The 23,734-nt window shown below is 40.3% G+C and overlaps 1 protein-coding gene across 1 annotated transcript; it reads right to left on the reverse strand.

Annotated features, from left to right (window-relative positions):
• On the reverse strand, positions 1-23,411 carry HSPBAP1 (HSPB1 associated protein 1). Its single transcript, XM_026054210.1, has 7 exons — positions 23,231-23,411; positions 18,447-18,631; positions 14,409-14,545; positions 11,338-11,509; positions 4,139-4,222; positions 1,066-1,176; positions 1-888 (listed from the first exon to the last, which is right to left on the reverse strand). The coding sequence occupies exons 1-7, from the start codon at positions 23,367-23,369 to the stop codon at positions 331-333; spliced, it is 1,386 nt and encodes a 461-aa protein (XP_025909995.1). The 5' UTR covers positions 23,370-23,411; the 3' UTR covers positions 1-330.
• Positions 23,412-23,734: the final 323 nt, after the last annotated feature.

Genomic DNA, 23,734 nt, shown 5'->3' on the forward strand with positions numbered 1-23,734 from the left:
GTTACAGCATGTCTTAAAAGATCCCATCCACAAAATAAAGTGGAATTACGTTATGCCTGGATATGGTTTTGTTTGCCATAGAGTTTCTCAGCATTACAAAGCACCCCTTTCTTCTTCTATCCCTTATTAATAAGTTATTCTTCTTTAGTGCAGCTTCATTTTGCCATTTAACCAGAACAGATCAGGAATAGGTCTGCATTTCCCACTGTGCCCATAGTCTTAAAAAAAATTTGAAACAAAACTGAACCTTTTGGTTCTTACTGAGCTTAAAAACCTAGCATGAGGCTACCATTTGATTTCTTTATTTCAGAAATGATACAGCAGTTGGCATTAAATTCTTGTTCTCTCCAATAGCAGCTGAGCCACTAAACTGATGACATGTGGATTAACCAAACAGTCCAACAAATCATTGGTAGAAAGGGCTGTTTGTGAGGCATTTGGACTGCTGTCTGAGTCCATTTGATTTGCAGGCATTTCACAGTCATTACTCATTACCAATTGCTTCCTGCCACAGTGTAATTTTCCAAAATGTCCTCCTTCATTTCCCTGGATAAGATCTCTGTAGTCACTTTCAACTGCTCTTGCCCCCATTGAGCTTGTTTCTTGAGACTGTGGTAGAACTTGAATAAGATGAGGCCCAAAAGGTATTTTCTGAAACTTTTCTGCCTTGACTGTTGAACAGTCAGCTTTGGGGGCCAGTAATCTGCAGCCTTCTCGTTCAGGATCAACTTGTCTTTTCCTCCTCTTGCATGAGGCACTTGCCACTCTCTCTGCAYTGATGCTGCTGGGAGGTACCTGCTCTGCCACACTTGCCTTCCGATGCTTGAAATATGAAGACACTGCTCTGTTCAGGTACTCGAGATTGACGTCATGGGATGTTGCCTCAACCTGACAAAACACCCAGAACAGAGTCGGTTAAAAGGAGCTATGTCTCAACTCAGCACTKCATGATTATCTCTTCTGAATTACTCTTTGGTATATAAAGGAAAGAAATTCTTTTTTTTTTTTTTTTAAGAGTTAAGGAGTAATTCCATCCACTGCCAACAAAAGCAGGAGAGGGCTTACCTCTGTGGGATTTAGCCAGAGATCTGCATCGCTGGGATTCTCTGCTGATTTTATGGCACACACCAATGTCCGCGTGATTGCTTCTTCTACACGGGCTTCATGGTCTGCATCCTGCCTCAAAGAAACGGTGTTTAGAGACAGTGGTACCTGCAGAAAGCTGGGGAATCTTGGGGAGACCTAAATGGGTGGCCTTATTTTGAAAGCCATATTCATTTATACAAAGTCAATGAAAGGCTGTGGGCTTTTGTAGCTCCTTACTCGTGAATACAGCCCCCACGTAAATAATAGCCCAGGTTTTGGTGCAACTCCTCATCTGAATATACATTTGCAAAACGCAGATTCCTTTGTGTGTGTGTGTATGTGTGTGTGTGTGTGTGTGTATATATAATCTTTTTCCCTAGTACTGTTCTGTTAATTGAATCTGGTGCTTCAAATTACTATGCAATGTTAGCATTTAATTAGTATATGCATTTATACAGCTAGGAGTAGAAGGACCATGAAAGTACTTAGTAAATTTTATATATATAGATATATATTATGTATAAGTATTTAAAATACAAAGAGTATTAACAGCAAGTCAGTAAATACCTGGGGGCTGGAAAGGCACAGATGTGGATCTTGGGAAAATTTAGGAGAAGTATTATCATGTACCATGTATTACCTTGAGAYTAAGATACTGAGACACTGCTGCAGCCTTAAATATCAGCAGAAAGAAGCAAATGTTTCCTCTAATGAAAGTTCTGCTGGACCAAAAACTAAGTCAGTAGCTGTCTCTGTTTTAGGCCTTCACTTACATCATCCTTTAGGCAGCTGGGTGCTAGCTAGTTTAAGGCAGTAGAACAAAACTTCATAGGATTCTTTTTTCTTTTGCCTCCTCTTTTTCCATTTAACTGGCTTCCTTGTATGTGGAAGAAAAGGGTATGTGGAGAGGAGGCAATGAGACTCTAAACAAGACATGATTTAGTTATCTCAATGACAGGTGCCTAGGAGTGGATACATAAATCTGGCCTTGGTTAAGTGCTTAGAAGACAGGTTTTGAAAGAAAGACAAGTTAGTCAACAAACAGCCCTGAATTGCCTAACTCTGGCTTTGGAGAACGTGTCAAGCAAACCATGCATCTTGCCAGCRTGTGTATTGGAGGCAGTAATTCACCCTGGATTTCTGAGAGATCCAGGATTTCTGGGATAGAAGAAGGGGGGAAACTGCTCTTAGGCATTTTGTGACTCTGGGTGTTCTGCTCATAATGGCCTCGCACAACAGGTCCCCAGCACACTACAAATTCATCATCCCTGTTGCACTCTGGGGGTTCGTCTTGGCCTGCTGCGTATCGGGCTCACACTGACTGTGTGACTGTTAGGAAGCAAGGTGTACTTGGAAGAGCTCACATCCTGCTGAAAATGCCTACTCGAAAGTCCTGCCAAAATAATTAATAATTTTATTAGGACTATCAATGTTGGCATAATGAACATCTGTCAACAGGAAAGCAAYTGGTAACAGCTGCAAGTGAGAGAACTGCTTGATTTTGGTAATGGAAATAACCTCAAYGTCTTACAGCAACTGTGTCAGAAGCTTTTTTTTTTATAAATTGTATAACCCAACATATAACAAATGGTTCCACCATGATATGCAGGGGTGATGTCTGTAAGGAACTTTCATCTGGGTCACAGTGATGACATATCCCCCTTTCTAAGGCTTACCTTGAATGCTACAATGTGCTTGATTTATAGCTGTTCTTTTGTTTTGTTTTCCTCTTCTCCCTGTTTGTGGCATCTTCTTTTAGATCACTCATTAGCAGTATATAAGACACGTACTCCTYTTTCCAATACTATCTACATGCAATTATGTGATCCCAATAGGGCCAAACAGGATCTCAGTGATCTTTCTTCCTGGAAAGGCCATGTAGTTACACTTTCAGCCCTTCATCTCCCCAGGAAGAAAAGCTACAGCCAATACAAAACCCAACCACCTGGGAACTACCAGCTTAGCACAATCCTGACCTGCTCCTCCAGAAGGTGACAATTTGAGATGCTGCTCAAGGTGCAAGTTTATGCTGGTCAGAGGATCAAATTTAAAGCAGGCCTCAATAGCTAGTCTATCATATCATTGGAGTCTTTTATGGAACTGTGCATGGTCTGACTCTTTCTTAGGGATTGGTAAAAGCTCAGTGCACACTCCAGGTCTATCACTTTGTCACTTCTAAATGTGTAGTCTTACATAGAAGTTTCTTCCATGATAGACACCCAAGAACATCTCTTGACTTTGAAATCTTGGCTTGAGGAGCAAGAAATATCTTGTGTAGCCTAAACAGCAGCTGAAGGGATCAATTCCCTTCCCTCCCCCTGCAGGTTTTGGTCTAGTAATGGTGTAAAAAAATGTAACAGCACTTTAGTGAGGCACCTTTCAAAGGCTGTTTCAAAGAGCCCTTTTATAAAGTTAGGATTAATGATTAAAATGATATGAAAACCTGGGATATTGAGATAATAACCTTGGAATGGTTGCATGCACACAAAGTAACATGAGCAGGAAAGCCAAAACTGTAACAGAAAATTCAAAGACGTGGTGTCACCCGATTCCTATCAGGTTAACCTGACTTACTTAAATCCTGACTTAGCATGTAAGGATTTGGTAAGCATGTGCTTGAGGTGAAATTGTTTTTTAAATCCTATTCAACATAATGCCTACTAGTCCACCAGAAATCAGATATGAAGAGTTTAACATGTATTAACAGCTCACTGGAATGAGCTAAAATTAATGACTTTTTTTAAGTTAGAGGTTCTTTTCTCTTGCTTTCTCTTGCCAGAAACATTGAATCTAATGCCAATGTCAAAGCACAGTTGTGTTTTAGTGGTGGTCAATCAATGAGGTTAACATGCAGGTCTGCAGTGTGCTCTGGGATCCCTGAGGATAAAAGATATCAGGTAAATGTAAGCTTAACACCACTGAATCAACTCTAAAGTGGCTTGTGAGGTTATTGGATCTGGGACAGGATTTTGAATGTGCAATTCAGCGGGTTTCCTACTCTTTAATATACAGAGACATGCAAGTGCTACATCACCATGACAAAGGCAAATACCAGTTCAATCCAAGAGTTTATGCTGACAGTGACAGGGTCAACGGATTCCACGTAGTGCCACCAGTGCCTTGGAACAAGCAAGACCTGAAATCAAGAGACATTAAGAGTATAAGAGACATCCAGAGCATCTGTGCAGCCTCAAGAAGGCAGTGATTCCCCTGGGCTGGTGGGCTGCAGAGGCCGAATGAGGCAGGGACACAGGTTGGGAGTGAGGGGTGATCTTTATTTCTCTCTTCTAAAGAGCCTTCTCAAGCCTAAAATGTCCACTCCCTTCTCTGGTCCTATCAGTATCTGGTATATGACAAGTGGCCACATGATCCAGAACTGCTCATTCCAAATCTCCCCATGCAAAGCATGATTAAGCTCATCACACAGGCAGCGTGCTGCCGCATGAAGGCACTGAAGCTGGTGCAGCAGCACAATGGGGCTTTAGAGAGTCTCATCTAAGCCAAGCTGCATTCTGTAAACTCTCCAATTGACCAAACTTCCCAACTCCTTTAGAAGAACTGCAAGGTGACCTCATCAAAAAGCCAGTATCCTAACGCCCACTGGGGATTAGCAATGTGTAGCTGCAATTCTGGTAAATATTTACACTTTTAAAAGAAGGTATCCCAGAAATCATGTTGACCTAGTTTACAAAGCCTTGATCTAAACTATCAGGATGATAGGTCTGACAAAATTGATTAACCCATAGCTTTTATGGTCCAAAGGCTAATATTTTGATGAYAGAGCACAAACCTTAAATTACCAAACATTAGAGTATGCTTTTCTTGATAGCATGGTGTTAAGGACAGTTCTTGATAAGGAATGAAAACAGTCAGAGATGGGTAAAAATACTTTAGAATGGGGAAAGCCAAATAGTGACCTGTATCTGAATCACAGCTTTCTTTCTCCTCCTCCTTTCTCCTTGGCAGACATAAATTATTTACAAGAATGACCTGCTAGCGAGAGAAGCAGAAAATGTCTGTGCCAGAAATGGTGACTGTGGCCCTAATCCCACAAATACTTACAGGACACTTGGAGCAGGAGTTAATTTTGGACTACTAGACAAAATGCTTTTGGCAGGTTTCAGTTTAAATCAGAGGTGTGKGGGGGGAAAAGCAGCCTACCTCTGAAGGTCAAAAACAATTAAAACTATTTTAATCCAGTACAGCATACAGAATAGAGAAGGAAGTAATTGGGAGAGGAAAAAATTCAGCTGTTGGTGGCACAATATAGGCCTGCCATTAAACAAACCAAACCCCTGCTTAATTAGATGTGGTTGCAAACATCAAAAGCAATTAGCCATGTTTGAAACTACTAGCAATGGATCACACTGCTTAATGTGATATCTAGTTATCCAGGATGTTTTTGCAACTTTGAGATGCTCTGTCAAACAAGGCAGGATTTAGCTACAAATCTGAGCATCATCAAGACAGGCTGTTAAACAAGACAGTGAAAAGACTGAACTGAAAGGCAAAATGATGGAAAACACATGGGTTTGCAGACACACACACCGGTACAGGGCTCAGGTTTCACCAGTCTCAATATGTGCAACAGATTTTGTGAAGGGCCATTCCTCGCAAGAAAACACTGACGATTATTTATTCCTCACCTCTAAGAGGGCACGAAATCCTACACACACTGAAGCTAAAACACGGTTTCTCTACTGAACAAGCTTCAGGGTATTGCTTCCATCCCAGAAACATAACYTTTGTTTAATCAGAAGCGTAGCTGCACCAGACTTATCTGTGAGCAAACGTGTGCACACATATCCCTGACTGAGGAATCAAATGACTGGAAAAATGAAGGCTCAGGTCTTGCATTGCACTTGTGTTAAAGAAGCTGAGTGCTCCCTTATTATGGGACATACCAAAGCCTGGGAAAAAATTGCTATGGAGTAGGATTTCTCATGTAATTACCTGTTTCCAGCAGTTGGGTGCTTACTGTGAGACTCCCACGGGAGGAGTGAGTTTGCAGTGTGCTGGAGATGTGCACGGATGTAGATGCCAGGCAATGGGGTTATGGTGAAGAGGTAGAATGTAGCGGGAGGGCAGGAGTATGAGATAAATCTAGGTAAGTGTGTAAAAGTTTCTGTAAGAGGGTGTAAACCCCCCTATCTAGTCCAGTCTTCTCAAATTGAACGGGAGGAACTAGGTTTTTGGAGAGACTGATCTGAGTTTACTTGAGGTAATAAYTGCAGAAGCTGTGTGTTTTTGTATCTGGCACTATTTGATGCAATTTATAGAGGAGCTAGAGAACTGTGACTGTAAGAGGCAAAACAGGTACTATAAAAAGGGGAAAACAAGTATCTCTTATAAATTTATGCTTGTTACAGTAAGGATTTATGGCACAGAAAATTTAAACTATGAAAAGGCAAAAGAGCTAAAATTTTGAGGAAGATGAAGAAACTGGAAAAGGCACTTAAGAATACAGACAGCAAGGGAGCAGCTGAACTTAGCTGAACACAAAATAGTCCTGCAAAGAGAACTAGAGGAGGATTCTTCATGTGTCCAACTTATCAAGCTAGAAGCAAAAAAATCTTGCAACAACACAGTAAAACAAAACAGACTTCCATATATTTATGAAAATGGGATTATAAATTTAACCAAACCTTGAACTACATTTCAATAGGAAATGTGGAAGTAAATCACAATGAAAGGGGGGGGGGAAGTTGCAAGTAGAATTTTACAAGGGAAAAGTGAGACACAAAAACAAGACAGAATGATTCCAATTCTGTGCTCGCCTGATTCCTACTCAGGACACTTAGCTGCATGAGTTGGAGGGATCTAAAGAGCCACCAATCAGATAATTTTAATATTTAGGCTAGTGATGGGCAAATATAGCAGATGAAGTCAAAGAAGACAGAAATCCCAGAAAAGATAAAATGAAATCCTAGACTGTAAGAGGAGAAAGTGCAAGAGAATAGTTGGGAGAGTAAGTGGAGCAATTCTGAAGACTTGTACAGCACAGAACAAAACAGGTTTCAATTCTCAATGGAAATGATTAACTCGATACAGTGCAAAGGTAGAGCAAAGGTGGAATTGCTTCAAAAAGACAGAGCATACCCTGAAGAAAAATATGTATCCCAAGAAATTTCTGTTCATTAGAAAAAGATGCTTAGGTAACTGTCCAAGAAAAGGAAGGACAAAAGAATGTGAGTGTGATGGGAGGAGAAGGGTGGTGATGGGGAAATTGCTTGCAACTGTGCCAGTGAAAAAGAAAAAATGCACAACTAGTTCTGCTGCTGGTGCTGCCTTCTCAGTGAGCCCCAAGCTGAGGTCTGGAGCAGCATGGGGAGCAATCCCTGGGGTCCTGACACCCACAACTGATGGCCTAGCCTGGTGGKTGGCCAGCTCCAAAGAAGGAGCCTTTCAGCTGGGCTACTGATTTCCTTATGAGCCCGTGTCTTCTTCCATTGAAAGGCAGAGTCCAGGGTCACTTGAAGCACAAGTACCCTGAGAAGGTACCCTGAACAAAAACGGAATTAACTGGATTGATGGGGAAGCACGAGAAGTTGAGGGAACAGGTGGGAGAGCAGAYTCAGGAACCAGCAGGTTTCACCTTCAGTTGGCTTGCACTTTAGGGAAGCACTTGTAGGGCTCTGCACTGCAGACTAAGCTATTTTTTTTTATTTTTTAAAGTAGCAGTAATGGTATAAGCTCCACTCCTACACTTCTCTACCTCTCCTGGGATGGTGTTGATAGTTTTGGTGACTAGAGGATTGGTGAGGCTCTCTGCTGTGTTCATTAGAGCCTTCTCTATTGACCGGTTCAGGGCCAGCTTGGTTTTTCACACACATGAATTCTCTCTTCCTTCCCCACCTCCCCAAGAAGAGCTATCAACCACATACGCAACACACAATGGCACCAACAAGTCTGAATTCTCCTTTAACTAAAACTATTTCAGCTCTTCAACAAAAGCAGTTTTTCACTGCAGTCCTTTTAAAATAAAATCCTGAGCTGGAACGTTGCCTTTGAAAAAGTTTGAATTACTACATTTCCTGACTTAGTAGATCCTTCTTCATACCACTTATATTTCTCTTGATTACTGAGCCTGACTCTGTTGTGTTGTTCCCCACTTTGAGGCCCATCTGAAATGCTCATCCCTATTTAAAAATAAATAAAATAAAAAGGAATGTTGCACASAGGTAAGCCCCTGCTGACCCCATGACCACTTTTGCTGGCTCAGGACTGGATTAGAAGTCAGCTCTGTTTTGAGCTCTGGCTGCTGAGCAGCATCCTRTAGTGATACTTCCTGCAGTAAGAGCCATAGGAACTCATACATAGGAACATACATAGGAATACATAGGAACTCAGTGACAGCTGTAGTTGTGGATACACAGAGATATGTTTCTTTAGATGTTTTGAAGGAAGGGAAGCAAAATCAGGTGAAGAGAAGTTCTGAGCAGAGGTTCCCAGTGAAAGGCAGAGACAAGTAACCAAAAATGTTGGTAACTTTTCTGATTATTCTTCCCATACCCTGATAATGCTTTTTAAGGATAAAAGACAGCATCTTGCTCAGACCTGATGGGCCTCTGAGGAAGATGCTGGATGAGTGAAGCTTTTCCTCTCATCTTGTCTAGAKTTTCCTTGCAGCTCCTCTGGCACACAGGTTCACAAAGCTGCAGGGCCCTGATGTCCCCTCCTGATTAGGGTGCTGAGGGAGAAGTGCATTTCTCACATGAGCTTAGGCTACAAGGTGCCTCTGCATGAGGAAGGCAGATAGGTAGAGATAGGTAGGGTCCTCATGTGGAGACACACTTCTTAGAGTTTTTTTAATCATTGTCTAGTGACATGAAGATGGATTAAGAGAAAAATGGACTGAGAATAGTTACATTAGTGAGCAGGAAGGAAGCAAGAAGCAGGTGAAAGTTGGGGCTCAGGACAAAATGATTGATGACTTTGAATTTGTATAGCATCTCAGTTTTTCACAGCCTTTTCATGTGGGATTCATCTCACCTATTTTTAATAATGAAAAAGTTAAGCATTGACTTGCATAGGCTTCTTTTTCAGCCTGTGCAAAAGATGGGACAAGACAGGATGAATGTTCCTGCAGGACTCTAACTGTGTAAGACAGGCAGGATGAATTGCCCCATAGAGGTGCCAGGTTCCTCCCACTGATGACAGACAGGACATCTGTCCTGGAAAGGCTTTAAGTTGAAGGTGATGGATCCTACCCATTCTTTGTCAGCCAACTATTTAAATTGATAACTAAGATTCGCCTCTGAAGAATACATTGAAAGGACACAAAGAATGCACTCAAAGTATGCATTATGCATTGGTAAAATGTTACATGGGAGAGTTATGCCTCAAAGACTTAAATGGTTGTAGAAAACGGTTTGTAGCAAACACAATGAGGCACAGTGACCAGAAGGTGGCATTAGACACATGAAGTTTTTGATATTCACAGCTGCACTCACCCTACATGCAGTTCCTCTCCTGAATACCTAAGGACACCTTTGTCCTTATTTTTAAGACTTGCATTGTTACAGCACATAATCCAAAACATTCTGCTCCTTCTCTGGGAAGGAGTGGAGATGCTGTAAGCTACTGCAGTCCAAAGCTGGCTGCAAATCCTGAAGGAATTGTATTCTATCTGAAAGCCWAACCTGAGCTGGTATCAAAATCATTATTTAGGGATCCTCTCTCTTGTTAACAGAGGAATTCTTAGATATTCCTTTCCTCTCCATCAAACAGCAGCAGTCCACAGACAGCTGCTCCATAAGCTTCTCGATGAGAAGCTGGAAAGTACAGCTTAAAATGTGCTGGTAAAATGGATGAAGGCAATACCTCTCAGCGCCATCATTACTTTCCCCCCAGAAATCCAAATAGTATCTCCTTCGTGACAATACAGAGAACCTTTATTACTGACCTGTCTCAAGGTCTTTGTTCCTGGCAAGATTAATTTGTAATTGCTGTAAGCCTAATTAAAATTAAGATCATATTAAAGTTTCAATATCATACTTGATCATTCCAGTGCATATTATAAATGGAAATAGTGTKGGGGATCATAGATAATGCAGTGCTGAATGGATGTGGCATTTTTATCAATAGTAGAAATTTGTTCTTTGTGCTTTAGATTATTAAACACTCACCTTACAAAATGCAGATGGTAAAATTAATTGTTGTGCTTTTAGATTATGACTAGCAGTTAATGTATTGCAAACAATAAAGAGTTGATAACAGACTCCCTTCCGTTTGCAATGTCGCAGGCAGAACATAGAGTTCCCAGGTGACAGATGACATTCTCTTGTTGGAAACTACTACCTTGATCCAAATGCAATTTACAGGGCTGCTCCCCACTCTGTCTCCTCCAAATAATATGGATTAGGAAAATCTATATTCTAGCTGTTGAAGGCAGCTAGRTTTGTCAACTAGGAGTCAGTGGACACTCATACAAGTCACTAAGATGGCAGCTCAGAAGAATATCTGGCAGGAGAATGGTGAAATTYAGGTGCTAGAAGTAGCAATCCCATTGTATTATGCTGTTGGAGCAATGTTTATTAGCAGTGTTTTACMAGGACATGTACGGCTGAGTGAAGGGAAGAGGGTAAATCAGACTCTGAATACAGACTATACTGATTAAAGASAAGGATGCTATTAATGGCAGTAGACCAGAATTAACAGTTCTGATTTCTGCCTCCGTTCTGCTGCTGACTGCCTGTGTGACTGGAGCCAGGCACTTTTATCTGGACTTTCTCAGGAAAAGAGGCTTAATAATATCCTTATATCTTGTAAAGTAGCATGAAACCTCTGGATGGTGTGCACTTTAAATGCAGGCATCATGACTATAAATATTCAGCTATTAAAGCAACAAGTTGGGCCAGTGTTCCCTGGTGAAGGTTATTCCTCACTATCAAAATATAAATGAGTTCCTTTGCTGGCTCTACATGCTCGTTAATCAAATATATTTTATGCGAAATACAGGTTTCAGAGTAGATAGGTTAGAGTACTGCTCAAGAAAGTTTCACTCCTTTAAAGCAGATGGCACTGGAAATGACTGCAATAATTGGGGGGCTACTGAATTAACTCTATGTTTGCAGTTTTTTATGTAAAAGGCTAGTAAAATAATAACCAGGTTATGAAGAAAGCTTGTGTGTCCAGAGAAATGTAGACTGACAGAAATATAGTCATTTTGTTATGATTTCCTAACCATAAGCAATATAAGTTATTTCTTAGAAGTTTAAAGCAACACAAAACATTACATGTGCACGGTACCTGTCCTGGACTGAGCGTAACCACATGGGCTGTTGCATTCTTGAACTCAGGAAAGTGTTTCAGATCAGGATTGGCAACATTGACTTTGCTGAATATGCTGGATTCCTCATAAGGGATCCTAGTGGGATAAAGGAAACTGGTGTCGCCAGGTGGGAAGAGATGCCATCTTTTCCTGAAAATAGAGGGAGGGTAAAAATGTATTCAGTGCATGTCATTTAGAGCTAAGAGCTAAAGGCAATAGCAAGTTTTTCAATAAAACATAAATCTGCTTCACTGCGTGAATCTCCTACGCAGTGAGAACACAGGCAGTACTTACAGGCTGTCTACAAAAAAAAAGTGTTTTAAAAATATTCCACTTTTTAATTCTATATTAAGTATTCCATTTTTAATTTTTAACTGAAAAAAATAGAGCTTCTCACCAATTATTTTTAAAAGGCAGATTAATTTTTTTTAAAAGCTCTTCCATCTGGTTCTTCCTTTCTCCCTTTTGCAGAGCAATGTGTAGCATTTACAGATGCTCAAGAGACTCATTAAAAACCTGACACTTGTCCTACAAACCAAGGAAAACAGTTTCATTAGGGACACCATACTATTGTTCACTGAATAAATAAGTGCAGCATCCATATTTTAAAAGGAGGCACTGTCTTTGTGTGTGTGGTTTTGATAGTAAAAGAGTATGAACTTGATCTTTTGTTTCCTGTCATCACATGCATTACTCATATTCCTCTACTAGCCACAGAACTCTCACTCTTAGTAAAACTCACCTTGAGGCTCCCATGCTGCAGTTAATGACAACTGCATGAAATCAAGGATGCTTAGACATAAGCATTCCAAGGAAATCTCATTCCTCTGGGGTGGTCAGCACTGCCTGCTGAAATTGTGGCTTGTGAGAGCAGTTGGCATTGAGAAGGCAACGACTCTTGTGTCACACTGTTTTCCTGTGTGACCAAAGGAACGGGTTTACACACCCTAGTGCAGGATTAAATGGAAAGGAAGGATGGACTATGTCTTCTTTCCAAGCARTTACCTCTATTTTGTGTATATAGATGAGTGCAACAGAGACCCATGCATTGAGCAATAGGAAAGTAAAGGCAGAACTCTGCAGCATGTCCAGGTACTTTGTGCACCTCACCTCCTTGTTTCAGGCTCTAACTAGGTCCTTTCTTTTTGTCTCGTCTTTGCTTTTTTTCTGCTGCTTCTGGTTGTCAGTTCTAGGTCAAATTTGGAAATGAGAGAAAGGCAGCCACATGTCACAGAAACTGAACAGGCAGGAATAGCAGGATAGCCAGAACTGYAGAAATGGGTACAGATGAAAGTGCCACAGACTGCTGACATTTCTGGGTAATTATCAAAGTTTTTACTGGCTGAAAACTCAATAAATAGTTGGCCTGAAATTCAAGCTCTATTGCAATTTTAATATTTGCCCTCCAAACTAGATCCTCAGGAGAATGACTAGGCTAGGAGGCCCATGGGTTAATCCTGTAGGCTCATGACAAAGCAATATCCTGAAGCAAAAAAATTATTAAGAAGCCTGAGGGACGCAAGGAGGAAATTCAAGACAGCAACTAAGGGCTGAGGAGTGGGTCCTGACTTTCCTACAAAGGCAAATCTATTTAAGTTCAACATAAGCTTATTTTCTGTTACAAAGCTGGTCTTGTTTGTGAGTCTCCAAAGGCTCTGCAGCAGCACAGGATTCACAAGCTTGTCTAAGTCTGTGCTCTATTTATAGGTTTTGATCTAAAGAGGGAAACAACTTTGTCTTTCAGGCCATGAGAAGGCTTTCGGTTTCTTGCTCTAGGAAGAACCAGGATTTGGGGGCCTCAGAGGTGGGGGAATGCTTTGAAAAGGTGGGCAAAATTGCTGCATGATTGCAGCTCAAGTTCAACACCTGAAGGTAGAGATCAAAAAAGCAGGGTAGGTGTCAGGTCTGCTGGATTACTGTTCTTAGCACGTTCAGTATTTAGGCAGATCCTTATAAGATGTTTAAGGACATAAGCCTCATGTTTTTCAGTTAGATGTTTGGTTCCTACATATATTTAAGTGTCCGGAYTTTCACGGCATTAATGCTTATGGGATCTGAAGTCTACGGGACTGGATGTAGCAATTGATACGATGTTGAGTTGGACTTACAGACCGTCTCTGCTGCCCTTTCCACCTGAGAAACTCAAGGCTGTTTATAAAAATGAATGGAAACCCACGGGAGCTAAACAGAATTGCCCTTCTTACAGATAAGATGATGAAAAATTCATTTGCCTCAGGCCTTAAAGCCAGTCAATCTGTTGCAGAGCCCAGCATGGAAGCCAGGCTTGCCTGACTTCCAGTCCTGCACCTTAATCATCTAGTGGCAACTCTTTTTTTGTTTTATAAATCACACTAGAGTGACTAAACACATTAAAATCCCACTGGCAAATTATTCCTTCCCTTATAAACTATCAAACCTAATAAAAATACATGGCACTTCCTTTGTTATGCTAACACTAATAGAATCAATTTTTTTTTAAATGAAGCAAATAGAGAATGGAGAGAAAAAAAAAAAGAAAAAGGAAACAGTTTGCAATCAGGCAGAAAGAAATACCAACAAAGACACATGCTCTAAAAATGAGTTTGGAGCCTCAGGTGTCCATTTTAACTTTGCTCACAGTTGTCTGCTCCCATCTGATGTTCCCATTGCAAATTAATTCTAGCAGGCTATTAGAAGCTCTTGCGCAGAGAATACTGTAAAGCTGGAAGTGGTTTATTTCTGTCTCGTTTCTGTTTGTTTAACTCCTTATGTTCTAACTTTCCAAATTCATAACCATTATGAAGGTTGGAATATAGGAACAATATTAGGATTAGGAAGAATACTCTTCCTCATATAGAGGAAAATTATATGGACGTAATAAAATTATGCCCAAATAAAACTCTAACCTTCCAAATTTCCATTTCCTATAGAACTCTCCCGATACTCTTCAGTCATTGACAGCTGAGCAAATTAAAACAATCGGGAGTTAGAACTGCTATGTGGGAATGCAGAACTAATGCTCTTTCCAGCACTGTACAGGTTTTCTCCGTATCACACAGMTATTTGTTACCTTCCCTGTACTTGTAACACTAAATTGCAGCCATAAGAGTCCAAGTGGCAGGGAGTGTTTGCTCCTTCAGAACCAATCCACAGTGTGCTCTCTTGTCCACCTCTTCCAGGAAAACCGAAGTCAGACCACTTTATATCCTACAGCAAAGAAAAGGTTATTTATATAAGCAGTTAAACTGTTTCACACCTTACTGCCAGTTCTCTGGTTCTTTTGTGTCCTCTTTCTAACTCTCCAGTTGCTCTCTTTTTTCARCAGTTATTCCTAGAGGGGGGTTTCTGTTCATTTCCTGCAAAGTTCCCCTCTCTAGCAGGACTTCTGCTTTCCCAGCTTGACTGTGCAGTCCCAGATCTGTCTCCAGTTCCCACCCCAGTATTTCCTATCACTCAGGTTACTTGGCAGTGCTGCAGAAGGGTTGTCCAAACTCTGTGGCCAAACAGGGCAGCTTTTCTTCCTTTCTAAACCCTCTTTTTTTTTTTTTTTCCTCCTCTTAACCATTCAACCAAGCTCAGGATTGACCTGATATAAGGCTTTTTAAAAAAGAGAGAAAGGAAGAAAGAAATGAAAAATTCCCACTCTCCCTTTCAAACCAATTTCATGACCCACGTGGCAGAGCTGCTCGGTCTCCTTCCTCCCGAAAGCCCCGTCTCAGCTTTCTCCAYGTGTCCTGCAAACACAGACGTTAGCCCATTTCTGGCCCAGCAGYATGTTGGTTTTTGTAAAGCCCCATCTTGCATAATGGGCACATTCTGCTCCTGCCTTTGCTATTGTGGAGGCAGTGAAGTTAAAAGCAACTCAGCTGCCTGGGGGCAAAGCGCAGCCTGTGCGCACGTCTGTTATCATTCCAATCCTGGAGCTTTCCAGCACCTTGATCCTCCCCAGAGCAATCCCCTGGGGCTGCGAGCTGGCATGAGAGACAGGGAGGTATCGCTGGGGCAATCCAGGAGCTCAGGCAGCTTTGGCAGAGTGGCTCTGTATAACCTGGATCAAGTTTTCCCACCTTTCTATACCTGCAGAGCCACCACGTGCGTGGTGGAAATAATTTCAAGTGCACCCGCCTGAGCGACCGGCGCCTTTTGGGTGAAGCTCCAGCCTAAGCCTTAGGAAGCCGAGATTCATTTCCTGGCTTACTGACGGTTTTGGGCAAATCACTTCATCTCTGAGCTTTATTATTTTCCATCTTGAGAAGGCAGATAACGATATTTGTTCCGTTTCAGTAAAGCACTCTCAGGGTCATTCACACCACTGCACTTTGGGAACCTCGTTTTTTCAACTTGGCTCCTGCTCCTGTCAAAGCCTTGCTCAAGCACCCCTTATCAGAGCCTCTCTCCTTCCACTGTCTGAAAAGAGAAAACAAGTGTCTATTCTCCAACTTAAATACTTAAGTTAGCTGCCTGCAGACTCCTGGGTGACTCTCCCTTTTCAAGAGCTACAGATGAGAACTACAGTTAGACATTATTATCAGAATGACTTCACCATGACTCTGTGTTAAAGAACCCTCAAAATGAGTGATGGCCTTCCCCCAAATTAGGTATTTCTAAAGATTTTAAATTTCAGAGCTATTGATTTTAAGAGTATCATTTGAAAAAAAATGCAGGAGTCTAATATAAACATTTGTCAAAAGCAGCAAGAAATCAAAAAGAAAAAGTTGCTCCTATAGATTTCAGCTGCCATAAAATTTAAAATCCAATACAACTATTTCAGTGACAAAGTTAAGTGTAATATCATCTCTACACTTTAATCTCACACCTAAATAGCTTTTGTATTTTGTTACAATTTAAGTGGAAAGAAGCACACACAATCAATATGAGATTTAGAATAACTTCTTGAAAATGCTGCAGCTGTAGTAAATAGAGGAAGCGATTATGGGTAAAATAGTTTTTAACCAATGATCTGAAAAGAAGCTGGTAGGATTACTGAAATCTTGTCACAGTGGGCTCCCTTTGTACAATAAAAAAACCACAGCAAGAAGAAATGCACTAAAAGGTGTTCCAACCATAACAGATGGCACATTACTTGTGAATTATATTTATTTCATTTGCCACTTATAATGAAGTTAATCTCTACCCATATGTCACTTTAAAAGGTCTCATTTCTATTTAAACTTCATGCATATATCTTTTTTCTGATTTATATCTCAGATTCTGTAATGAAATATCAACTGAACAAAAAATGTAAGATGCTAGATACTGCTCGTAGATTAGAATAATGGAATCATTACCTTAGCCCACACAACTGTAAATGATAAACAGTGCAATCTAAATTTCAAACAACTTCTAAATGGCCCTATTAATCACTATAAATAACAGTTATTTGGCCTTCTTTTCCCCTTCAAGTCACCTTAGGTAAATCTAAGTAAAATCTACAATGAGGGAAAAAAAAGGGGGGAGGTTACCATTAAATTTAGACAAGAATAAAGGAGAGTTTCTACATAAATTCTTTTGGTTGATAAAAATTGCGTAGCAGTGTTTCCAAATGCACATGAGTCTGGAACTGAGGTATTTCACTCCCATGCTTGTGAAAGCGGCAGATGACATACACCATATTTGCTTGCATAACACTATTGATTTTTTCCTTCCCAGATTTTGCTTCCAAAAAATCCATGGCATAACCATTATGCGTGTCTATTCTAAAATTACAGCACAATCTGCTGCTTGTTATAGGTCAGGGGATGAGGTTGTGGCATAGTTCTTGCACAAAAACACTATTCGGAGAGCCTCAATTTTGTACTTCAATAGGTGTAAGGGGAGGAAAAAAAAAAGAGATGAAGGGAAATGGTTGTTTCCTTCAAGAATGCTTTTATTGACCGGATAAAGCAGCAGGCTATTCAGGTCTTTTGTGCTGCTATTATCCTCACCGTCTTATGCCATAAAGCAAGGGAAAAACGCTGTGTTTTGAGGCAGGAAGAGAGCAAGCCAAGGCAGGACTGCAGATCGAGGAAGTCATTCGAAGAGCTGGGGGATTTGCTGGAGCTCTGAACTTTAAAGAAAGTTTAAAGAAAATAACCCGGTACTGGYGTTGTGCAGCCTCAGCTATGGGAACCTAGTCAAGCATTCAGGGTGCTGCAGAAGGCAGGATGGTCTCTGTGCCCAAACTTGCTCTCTCACCCACAGGAGGGAAAGGAGAAAAAGGAGACAGTCTGAAAACCATGAAGCACTGAAAAAAGACTGATTTTACTAGTATAAGATAATAAAATACATAAGRAGCATGGAAAATGATTTGTGTGGAAAAAAATTAATTCAAAGGGGCTTATCTGTTCATCYTCTCTACTATCCTGATGATACAGTATTTGCAGAGAATTCTGCCTCTATCTTTATAGCTGAAAGTGTGGAAATGAGTAGGGCTTCCTTTATTATTCCTTCCTCACATCTTAATACAAAATACACCCTTTGTTTAGCTGTCCTTAATTTTTCTCTTTTACAATTTGCAAGAAGCAGCAGGGATGTAGATGAATAAACACACTGAAATAGTAKTTAGCCTTAAAAGGAATAGAAGAAAAACACACACATACACATACACACAAAAAAACCCCCAAAACCCCAAAATCCACAGCTATGAAACTCAGTATGGGCATTTGGAAATTTCCATAGATTATGTACTTCCATAGGTTACTTCATAGGTTATACTGCCTCCATGAACAGTCACAGTATAATAATCCTGCAGACTCCGAATGTTTTCCTGTCACAAATGGTTATTTTAAACATTTTAAGATATTCAGCTGCAGAGGTCATACATATGACTGGTGTTCCCCGATCCTGCTCCCAAAGGCCTCCCTCCAGGCACGGGACACTGCTTAGCTAAATGGGGAAGACGCAGAAATGCTGCTAATTTAAATTACTTGTTGAGTTTTCTTTTGTGCTATTGTTTTTAGGCATGTAAGGAGACCCAGAAGTTTAAATGGCTGCTATTTGGTATCTACTAGACTGAAAGGTAAGAGCTTTCATTTTTTCTTTTTTTTTAATAAATGGGAATTGAAGTAGACATTTTAAAAGCTATCATTTGTAGTGAATAAACTGGAAAGAGATAGTATTAATGGTTTACCTGGAAAACTTCTGCCTTGTCTTCAAATAACTTGGCAATGTATTTGTAGTCAGCATAAGCCCAGTATTTGGAGTATTCGTAACAACTGAAAGGTCCAGAGAGGCAGGAAGGCTGTCCACAACTCCAAGCCAAAAACTCTTGAAGCGAAGCCTCCACGTAGCTACACCTGGTTTCAAATTGGGGAACTACAGCAACATAAGAAAAGGCAAATGTTACACGAACACAAAACCAATAAAAATAATACATAGTTTCTCTCTCAGGTTAAATGCAGCATGAAATCTGCAGTGGAACTTAGGTGGCTCATCTCTGGTCTATTAAATGATTTTCATCACCTAGTTCATAATTAATGTCTGAGATTATTGCTTTTTCATTAAGGTTTAAGTGAATGACTGTTGCCTTGCAACTGTTGCTCATGTGCAAACCTTAATGCACTGTAACTCATTCATATATCCGAGTTCCCTAAACAACTTAGGCTTTGCTTAGTCTCACTTCTTAAACGTGAGCTGCTGGTGTGCATACAAGTATTTGCCTGCCCTTCCTCCAYGGATTAGTGTAGATGGACCTGAAGCTTTCCTGCTCCCACTGAAAACAATAAATAGATTGGGACTGAAGTGGCTAAAAATAAATTTGGGAAGCAAAATATGGAGTCACACTCACGTCAATGATCCATCCAAGAGCTGTGGCCCTGTTTTCCAGCTGGATTAAAGAGGGATAGCGTGGTGTTCCCTGCCAGCTACAGAAGTGTTCACAGCAGCATTTTGCTTGTGTCGCGCCTTGCCCAGGCTGATGGGTGCAGCCTTTCAGCGCGAGCTCAGGTCACTCAGCAGGCCTACAGCGCAGTGCACACCACTGCGTATTTTACTTACCACTAATCTCAGATCTTCATTTCCCACAATTGCTAATTTTCTGATCTTCAAGGAGATGTATCTAGTGTTTTTTTAATTTCAAAAACAAAACAAAACAAAAAATACACTACTCGCTGTTCTATAATCACTATCAGAGGAGTAATACCTGCAGCCTAGATGAATGACTGTGACAGAAGTGTAATTTAACCTTGTGTAACTTGCACAGAGATGTTCAAAAATGGGATGCTTTTGCTGTTCCACAGTAGCTCTTCCTTCCTTATGCCCTGATTTTGTTATCATAGTAATTCCCATACAGTTTCATATATTTTCTTCTTATTCCCTTAGGGTGGGAGAAGGGTTTTTAAAAATCTTTATCACTAGCATGTTGTCATTTTCCACTGTAGCAGCTAGGTAGCAGTTTTTCTTCCCCTTATAGTCAAGTCTATTAAAAATGTCAGATAAGCCCCAGCATTCAGCCATACCTAACCTGGCTCTGTGCAGAGCAGGACRCTCTAACTATGAACTACATACAAGAAATACAAATTACTTGCAATAACCACAAGCTGCATGTATCTGATTCCCTGTCTGTGTTGTAGTTCAATATGCTACCCTGATATCCAGTCATTAATGCAGTGCACATCATCTTACTAAAAGGAGGACTGATGGAAAAATTTGATAAAAGATATAAGCACTRCTGAAGGTCACTTAATATGTGAATTATTTTGATGAGAACAGAGTGCTCAGGACATTACATATTTTCCAAAATAACTCTGTAGCAAGTATTTTAAAGGCAAATTTTAATTTCCACTGTTTGGAAATTAATATTTTTCAGATTAAGCCATGTAAATCTGAAGTAAGCTACCAATGCTGTCTGATGACATGTGGTCTGGAGTCTTTCCCTCTCCCATCCAGTGCCTCAAAATGAAAGCYGGGGGACAGAGGAAGTACTTAGTCTTAGAAAAATACCCTAAAGCGCTAATAAAAAGGAAAGTGATTTATCTCCTCTGTTTCTTCAAATATAAGCTTAAAAGAAAACTAAATGTCCATTCAAAGCTGTTGGGAAATTAAAAATGATTTAAATGAATAATCAAGCAATAACTGTTTAACTTTATATTGGAGCATCAGCATATTCACAAACCAAAACCAAACAACCACATCCAGCTTCAGTTTGTAACTCAGTTCTCAGCTTTACATGACATTTATTCAGCCAGTATTTACACTATATTCTCAACTCTCATATTCAGCAACTGAATCTATGGTCATCCTGGCCGGCCCTCTAAATCCAAACCTCGGAGGCCTGAATTCTTCACTTTCTCTAGYGGTAGCACATGTCACTCAGTGCCTCTTGGGCAGCTGTTCGAGATGCACTCTATTCTTTTCCAACTGTGTATCTGACAGGATCAGCTTGACATGGCATCTGTATAAAAAAAAATCCCCTARAGAACTCGTGACTCATAACTGATCAGCACGACAACCTCTTGCCCTCTCCAACTCCTTACAGAAAAGTCACTGTTTACTTATTTTATCCATTCATTTGCGCAACCAGAGAAAATAGTTACAATGAGAAAAGTCTCTATGAGCCTTCTTCATGAATGTTCGTTTGCTTCAAATAGCCATGCCATCTATAGGCAGGATATTGCTGCACTTTCTCTACCACAAACTCAACTTCAGGTGCTACTACCCATTTTTAGCCCACCTCAGAAAAAATAAAACTTTCAGTTTGGACAGAGAAGGAATAACTAAATTAGTAGACATTTCCTGATGATGAGCACCTTTACTGTTGTTCTAATGAACACAGGTCCTTTCTCTGGATGCATCTTACCCCTGTCAGTGTTTAATCCTCTGATTTTTTCCTCAACAGACACATTCTGTTTAGATTGTGTAGTCAGACATAGTATTATCAAAAACATAAACTCAGGTCCAGAGAAATAATTCACACAAATAAAGCAAGTAGCTCCCTTGTTTTCCATGTTTCACCTGTCAAAGATCCTTGCAGAKTGGTATGCCTGAGAGAGCTCCAAACTAGCAGGAGAAGCAAAATCAAAATCAAAAGGTCTTGAAATATTCAGGGCTCCTCAGATGAAACAAGCAAGAGCACAGTTTCTCTCTTGCAAATGTTTCTGATTTGATGTCAGGTATGTTTTCAATTTAGTCTTAAGGCAATCTGTTGTAAAAATTGGAGGAATATTTAGAGACCACATCAGTAACTGTATTGTGTCTGGGAAAGTTAGTGTGTTAGTCTGTGTAAAAGTTAGTGTTACTTGGATAATACTGGTAAGAGAAGACCTCATGGAAGAAAAACACTGTTAAGCACGCTACAGTGAGGTCAACCATCTTCCAAATGACAGCGGCATATGAAATGTTACTACATTATTTCAGACTCTTTGATGGCTTGGCTAATGGCTTCACTAATATATCCTCACAATACCAAATTTTATAGCAGCCCAAGCCTCATTCAGCTACAATATRACCCCTGAAGGCCCTACCCATCTTCCTGAAGACATTTCTAGCTTGCATTAGCATATAATGGTGGTTCCTGGAGACAAACTGATTGCTGCCTAGGGACTGATGCCTTTAGGAAAGCATCGAACTATAGACAGATGCAACTTCAAGATACAAATTCCAATTTAAATGCCTTTCTTATTCCTAAAAGTTATTGTTAAATGGTGATTTATATACTAAGTTGGTAGCATCAATCCATCCCTTACCTACATCACACCTCATCAACCCCACCACAAGCGTTCCCAGTAGGAACACCCACTCACAAAATGGCCTACTAATTAATGTAGACTGAGACGCAAGCTATCCTTTTACCTCTACTGGTGAGCCTTGCAWATAGGAATTCAGGTGTGTGCCACACATGTGCAACCCCTACCTTCCTCCCTGCTGGCAGCTGGTAACTCTTACATCTTACAGTGCAGGAACAGGCTGAGAGCTCACATGAATATTGAGAGACTGGCATCCAGACTTGTACCAACTCCACACCTTGGTTATTCCACGTGTAGATGATGAGTAATTAACATCTGCTTTCCCAAGGATGGCATAGAGGTTAGTTAAGACATGCTGGTAAAATGCTTTGAAAATCAAAAATACCAAGCATTTCCCCTAAAGCAATTTTTCTGTTTCATCATTTCTCTTGAAAAAAATGAATGTGAATTAATATGATACTGTGAAGAAAGCAAATTTCACCCGCTATTGTACCTAAGATAACATGATGTAATCCTACTACTTCCACAGAAATGGCAGAGCCTCATCTGGAATCTCTAATGCAGACATTATGTTCCAAACAAGTGGTCCAGCTGAAGGTTAAAAGAGTACAGAAAGCATCGCTAACCAGGGCCTATATAAACATGACTTACACTGAGTATTTTTTTTAAATGGATTTTGCCTCAGAGGTGGGAAAAAAGAAAGACTGAAGGAAGACAAACTATTTCAGGTAAAATGGGGAAGGCACGTGGCAAACTATATTTTGGTTATGCTGTTGGGAGGGCAAGACACGAACAAAACAATGAATGACTTCTCAAGTGGCTAGCAGGTTGCTGTCTTGGAGCATGCCATTCCTACATCTTTTCTCCCTGGTATTAATCTCTGTTAATCAGCTAATTTTTAAAGAACTCTGGTTTGTGGATGTGGAGCTCAGCCCACACAAACATCTGAGTCGCACAAAAGACCAGGATCAACCACACACTTTACAAACTAAAGGAAAGTGAGCCTCTTGATTCATTGATTGAATGCAGTGTTACCCTGACTTCCTACTAAGAATACACTCACAAGAAAGAGAATGGCAAATCACATTGACGGCCAAAAACAACATCCTAAAACAGCCTGTGGTGAAAAGTGATACATTAAAGAGTGATCAGTGATATAAAGCAGAGGCAGAGGACTGCAGAACCTAACAAAAGAGCTGGGAAATGCAACACCAGTCCACCTCACTCTCACCTAGAGCCAGTGTCTTCAGGCCTATCCGAAACTGTATTTTCTTTCCACCCAACACTGCAGAAAGGTGTTTCGTATTCCACTGCAGGGCTGGCCAGTCGTCAACCATGTTACAGAAGACTGCAGGTTGCTGTAGAGACATCACTATTTCCTTGGCTTTCTCAGGAGTAAACGGTTTGATATCTGCGCCTATGTGAAGAAACAAACAGCAGTAGATAGATAATTAATGTTAAATGAAGAGTTCTGCCATCTCCCACAGCATGGACATTAATATCTAAAACTGCATTTACTTATGGTTAATTTTTTATGTATCACACGTACTATTTGTTTAGTCAAGCAGCTATTGCAAATACAGAAAGAAAATTACTACACTAAATTAAAATGTAAAGCTGTGTATTAGCACAAAGTATAAAGAAGTAATCATATGCTTAAAATTTCTTCTAGTAGCTTAGGCAAGAAACCACTGTAGTCATATGGTTTAGAATTAGCTTAACAATAAAAAAGATC

Source organism: Nothoprocta perdicaria, unplaced genomic scaffold (genome assembly GCF_003342845.1).
Source record: "Nothoprocta perdicaria isolate Ctin4 unplaced genomic scaffold, notPer1 scaffold_0, whole genome shotgun sequence".
In the NCBI taxonomy this organism is placed as follows: domain Eukaryota; kingdom Metazoa; phylum Chordata; class Aves; order Tinamiformes; family Tinamidae; genus Nothoprocta; species Nothoprocta perdicaria.